At 36.8% G+C, this 6,223-nt stretch overlaps 1 protein-coding gene and 1 pseudogene across 1 annotated transcript; one reads left to right on the forward strand and one right to left on the reverse strand.

The window, feature by feature from the left end:
• Positions 600–1,089, reverse strand: LOC107646396. The gene is made up of 2 exons (XM_016350582.1): positions 910–1,089; positions 600–839 (listed from the first exon to the last, which is right to left on the reverse strand). Exons 1-2 carry the CDS (start codon positions 1,087–1,089, stop codon positions 600–602), a joined length of 420 nt encoding a protein of 139 aa, XP_016206068.1.
• LOC107646395 lies at positions 1,695–3,774 on the forward strand (annotated as a pseudogene).

Genomic DNA, 6,223 nt, shown 5'->3' on the forward strand with positions numbered 1-6,223 from the left:
TATCTGGGCTCATGTGTTGAATTGTTTATCTGCTGTAGGACATAGCAGGACCTGTTGCACCTGCACCATCAAGGCCACAGAAGTTGCCCACCAAAAGGAGGAGCTCACCACCACCTCAATCCATTGGTGTGGATCCAATGTAAGGAGCCAATGTGGCTACATCTTCCAGATTGCACAATTTTATGAAGTTCGTTCCAACTCCCGGTTTCAAAGCACCAAGGAAAAAGAACAATTCATGACTTTGACATCAGGATGTTTAAGACAGTACTTTGTTGTTTTGTTAAAGGCAGCTAATAGATAGTTGTTTTGTTTAGGACAATTGTCATAACTTTTGTATTGCCAGCCTTGCTAACTATGCTGTGGCACTTCTTTTATTCCTTTAATGTTTGCAACTCAAACAGGTTGATGTTTGCTACTCAAATATGTTTATCTTTACTACTTTTGTAATTATGCATTATGCATTATGCTATTATGATGTCAGATGATCTGTAATTATTTCTCTTTATGATAACCAGTCAATCAAAAATAGGGCATATATCTCAAGATAAAAAACCACCTCTTACTTTCATTCATCCATGAACACATTACATACAACATTGTCAGAACTTCAAAGTCATAATCAATACAGCAACTACAGTGAAAAACACCACTATGCCTAAGAATTGTATCATAGATTTTTGGGTCCTTATTTCAGCTTCCAATTTTCCAATCCTCCAAGCTGAATTCACTCTCACTTGCTCATTGTCAACTGCAGTTGCATCCACTCTTCCTTCATGTTCCTCTTCTTCTTCTACATCATCAGCCCAGAGAAAAAATCCACACAATGTTTTGCCCCTAGTCTGAATATGAGATATCATAAGAAGGAAAGAACAGAAAATCACTAATCAATTTTTCTTACCAAAAACTCACATTGTAATTTGGACAACCGAAGAAGGGCTTATCTGGGTTGGTAGTTGTTCCAGACCAACGAAGCACCGGCCGGTAGCCGCACCCACATCGCTCTGGTACCCGCGACGGTCTAGTCCGACTCCGCGTTCTCGTCGTCGATCGTGTAGAGCTTCCTTGACCCTGGCTCGCACACCCAATCATGGTTTTCGTTTCAGTTCAACGAGTAGGAACAACGAAGACAATGAAGAACATTGCTGGGCAGAGAGAAGAAGATGAAGAGGGGTAACGATGCCATGCTAGAAATTAGGAATAAAACTAGGTATAGGGACCAAATTAGGTCAAACAGTTTCAATTGCCACCTCAGCTTGCCGTTATCCACGCCAGCGTGGCTTCTCAGCGCCAGGTCACTGGCAGCGGCAGTTATTTGCCTGGAGATGTGGCTAGGGACGACCTTGGTGCAATTTTAACAGAGTCGGGGACATAAATGGTGCCATTGGTAAGCCAGGGACTAAATTGGTGCAAACCGTGAATCTTAAGGACCACTTTGGGGTTTAACTCTACTTGTTTAAACAGACTAATAAATTAACTATTAAGTTGGTTCATAGAATTATTTTTTTTTCTATGGAATTTATAACTTGACAGATTAAAGACTAATTTATCATAGATCTGAGCTCCAGTTTGTGAGCTCCAGTTGGCTAATAAGTTATTACATACAGAAGATATATATTTAATGGTGAAAATGTGTATTTTGTTTGGAAACATGGGAAGGTGGGGCAGTTTGTTATCCTGGCTAGTGATTACTTGCCTCGCTGAGTGGTGGCGGCGGAAATGGGAATGGAAGGAACTCAAGGAAGTGAAAAGAAGAGAATGATAGCGTTGGGATTCAAGGGTTCAGCCAACAAAATCGGAGTCGGTGTTGTCACACTTGACGGCATCATCCTCTCCAACCCACGCCACACATACATAACCCCTCCCGGTCAAGGCTTTCTCCCAAGAGAAACCGCTCAGCACCACCTTCACCACGTTCTTCCACTCGTCAGATCCGCTTTGGAAACCGCCAACGTCACTCCCGATGACATCGACTGCATCTGCTACACCAAGGGCCCTGGAATGGGTGCTCCCCTTCAGGTCTCTGCTGTCGTCGTTCGCGTCCTCTCTCAGCTTTGGAAGAAGCCCATTGTTGCTGTCAACCACTGTGTCGCTCATATTGAGATGGGTAGGGTTGTCACCGGTGCCGTTGACCCTGTTGTGCTTTATGTTAGTGGCGGTAACACTCAGGTCATTGCATACAGTGAGGGTCGTTACAGAATCTTTGGTGAGACCATTGATATTGCTGTTGGTAACTGCTTGGATCGCTTCGCTAGGGTTTTGACGCTTTCCAATGATCCCAGTCCTGGTTACAACATTGAGCAGGTTTTTTATGAATTCATTGTTGGCAATTTTCCTTAATCGTTTTGTTAGTTGAAAGTAGCAATTTTTACTTAAAGGCTTATGTAAACATTGGAAATTTTATGAATCAATTAGTCACACATTTAAGAACTTTAATGTAGCAATCTTTCATCCAGATAAGTATACAATATGCATAGAGGAGTACAAATGTAGTATTATAGTTGTGCTTAACTGGATTGTGATCTCATGGTTTAGAATTTAGGATTTAGGGTTTAGTGTTCTCATGGTTCAATCTGTTCAACTTGCTTTATATGGTTTTCTTGCCTTTTAGCTTACTAAGAAAGGAGAGAAATTTATAGACATTCCTTATGTTGTCAAAGGAATGGATGTATCTTTAGTGGAATACTTAGTTACATCGAAGCGACTGCAGTTGAAAAGCTGAAGAATAACAAGTGCACACCTGCAGACTTGTGCTACTCTCTGCAGGTATATTTGTTTGCTGCTCCCTTTCTCTTCGGTAAGCTGTTATCTTTATAAAATTATGAATTTGCGAGTTTGGATTTCTAAGAATGTTAACATTGCAGGTGACTCTGTTTGCTATGCTTGTGGAGATAACAGAGCGGGCTATGGCTCATTGTGACTCGAAAGATGTCCTTATAGTTGGTGGTGTGGGCTGCAAGGAGCGTTTGCAGGAGATGATGAGAACAATGTGCTCTGAACGGGGTGGGAGGCTGTTTGCCACCGATGACAGATATTGCATCGACAATGGTGCAATGATAGCTTATACTGGTCTCCTTGAATTTGCTTATGGTGCATCGACACCACTAGAGGACTCTACGTTCACCCAGGGGTTCCGAACAGATGAAGTGAAAGCAATCTGGCGAGAAGCAAGCTCTACCAAATTGAATGGTCTTGCAGAGAAAAGCATTTGATTTGTTATTCTTCAGGTATTGTCTTATCATTCTGTGCTCAACTAAGCATCTGGGTGTAAAGGTTAAACTGTATGGTTTCATCTAGTCCATAGTTGAGTTCAGGTGGAAAACTTTAGCACACGAATGAATGATGAGTTAATTTGTTGAGTCCTGCAATACTTCCTTCTCTTGAATTGTTGCATAATAATAAGATGAAAATTATTTAAACTACGTTAGTGTTAAACCAATGGGGATAATATTGTGGCAATTACGACTGAATTTAGTGAAACTAATGAGATTGAACTGTAGCTTGCTTTTTATATCTGTCTTGTTACTGTTTTGTTTTCTGCTAAAGAAACTCCGAAAAACTAATAATAGAGTTGAAATATATTTTTCCTTCTGTGATTGCAGGTCTGAGTCTGATTGCCTTCAAGCTCAAGTTTATACATTAGGACTTTGTAATTTATTAGCACGGTACATTATATATGAAACTCTTCATTTTTATTTAATATTCTGTTATCAGTGGAGAGTGGTGCAGTGATGGCACTGATCCAAGATGTAGGAGATGGTTCATTACCAATGTCAACTGGGGCATCACTTTAAACAGTATTGGTTATAGTTTTTTTCATGTTACATATTGTCTAAGGTAGTCAACTTAGGTTATGTATTGAGTTAGGGTGTGTTTGTGAAACACGTTGAAGAGGATAAAAGTGCGTTTCAATGCTTTGAACGTTGTTCTTTGATGTTTGGCCATTTTTCTTCTTTGAACACCAACGTGATTCTGCATCCCAAAAGCTCGTTCACTAGAAGCAAGAAATTATAGCTTCTGCGTTTACTCAACGTACGTTTAAGTTTGTTGCTAGTTATTATTGGTTTTTCCATAATTTTTTCTAAATAAGTACTATAAAAAAATATTATATAAAAAATACTAAAAAAATATAAAAAAATTAAATATACTTAAAAAAATAATATTATAATTTAATATTATATTTTTTTAGTAGTTAATTAATTATTTATTTAGAAGTGATTTTAACTAATATTATCCAAACAATATTTACTAATAAATCATGTTAGCACAAACTCACTTCTACCTAAAATCAATTTTACAAAATCACTTCTATTCAAATTCCAGTTTTCTCAACGTAAATCCAAACACACACTTAGTAGTTTAAGGTTGTATCTTTTTTCTTTTTTTGACAGAAGTTTAAGGTTGTATCTGCATTACCCTATTGTTGTAAACTGAAAACCTGAGTAATTGTGAACCATGGCATGTGCTACTCCATTTAAAAACCATCTTCAGAAGTAACGCTTAGACATTGCTCAGAACACAGTGGAAGTTTCATGTAGATGGCTTTTTTATAGCTTTTTTCCACCGAGATCCATGCACGAAGTATTGTCAACTTTGCAAGGAACAGAAGAAATGTGAAAAAAACGAATGCACTTCACTGATGTTACTCAATGCCCGTTGTCAATTTTTATAAGCATCTTTCAAAAGAGCATATGCTGCGGCGGTAACTACATTAATTCGTGGTTAATCAAAGGAAGTAGCCATAAGCATTCTTCAAGTTGAAAGATGTTATTATCAGTAGCCATAAGCATTCTTCAATTCACATTTCACATCCCTTACTTTCCCCATTGGCAACCTAGTTACTCAGTAATACTTGGTTTGCTAAAAGTCTAAAACAAAGAGAAACAAATTGTATAACAACTTTAATTATCCATTACTTATAGCCAAAAAAAAAAAAATATAGGGCAACGCACACCTTATTAATTGCCGACTTGAAAAACAAGGCTTTTAGACCACGCTCAATTTTAGGGTAAAGCAAACACACAAGCTGGTCCAATAACGAATAAGTATGTGTTCTCTTTTTTGATTTCACGTGTTCCTAGGTGAACTTTAAATAACACACTTACACGGTTGGTGATTGATTATGTGATACTTGATGAACCAAGCAAGTTGTGATGGTGAGCATAGGGAAGGATCGAAGCACATGGCAGTGTTTTTTATTGGAAGACAGAAAAAGGAAACCTCGTTCAAGGTCTACGCATAAGGGCGCAAAATCTCTCCCAATGAAAAATGTAGTCTATGTATTTAGCTAGCATACCCTATTAAGAATGTTATGAACTTGTCACAGCATCCCTTAATGATGTTGGAAGATGTTAAAGTATGTGAAAGGGAGTCGCACACAGTCATAGTTACAGTTACATACTTACATTTTCCCAAAATAATAATTTTTGACCATGTTTTTTATTGTTGAATATGCTTTTACTTTTAAACGAACCACTTCTAGACTAGTATGTCATAGAATTGATACCAAGAAGTGAATTTTCTAGGCAATACCTAATGTGTGTCCTGAAAAATAATAATCCAAGGAATGTATGTACAATCCAAGGTATTAGATGAGGTGAAAAGAAAGATGGACCACAAGTTCACTTGGATTTTTTTATGATATCATTATGTATCTGCAAAGTCCTCGTATCAATTTGTGGACCCTTTGCTTTTGTTTTGTTTTGTTTTGTTTTTTTGTGTTAGATTTTACCATGCAATTGCAAAATTACTCAGTGCTATTTGCAATGCGCCATCCCATGAATTCGCATGCTTAATCCCCCTTCAAATCTTTAACCTTTCACTTAATCAGATAATTAGTCATAATTAAGTGCATAACATATATATGTGTGTGTGTGTCCTTCAACAAATTCAAGGATACTCTGCTTCGGTCTCATGCTCTTATTATAGCTTCTATAACCCGTAGCTCTTAGGTAATTAGGTTAGCCCACAATGGCTTTTTTATTTAAATAAATAGCAAAAAATGATTTTGATTTTGATTTTGATTTTGATCGAAATAATTTGTTACAATTTGAATCGTATTATTTTAATTTTGATTTTTTATTTAATTTATTATAAAATAATTATAATTAGAGAAGAGAAGAGTTTTGAAAATTTTAAATTTTAAATTTAAAATTTATTTTTTATTATTAAAGTCCTAGAATATTAAACTGATATAATTTTTTATTTAAATTTAATTATGGTATGT

The sequence above is a fragment of the Arachis ipaensis genome, chromosome B06, assembly GCF_000816755.2.
Source record: "Arachis ipaensis cultivar K30076 chromosome B06, Araip1.1, whole genome shotgun sequence".
NCBI lineage: Eukaryota > Viridiplantae > Streptophyta > Magnoliopsida > Fabales > Fabaceae > Arachis > Arachis ipaensis.

Bases quoted from the DNA above. Each gene is read 5' to 3' on its own strand.
- LOC107646396 (XM_016350582.1), bottom strand. From the start codon at position 1,089: ATGATTGGGTGTGCGAGCCAGGGTCAAGGAAGCTCTACACGATCGACG. The intron at 840-909 runs GTGAGTTTTTGG...TCTCATATTCAG, and splicing joins TCGGTTGTCCAAATTACAAT to ACTAGGGGCAAAACATTGTG.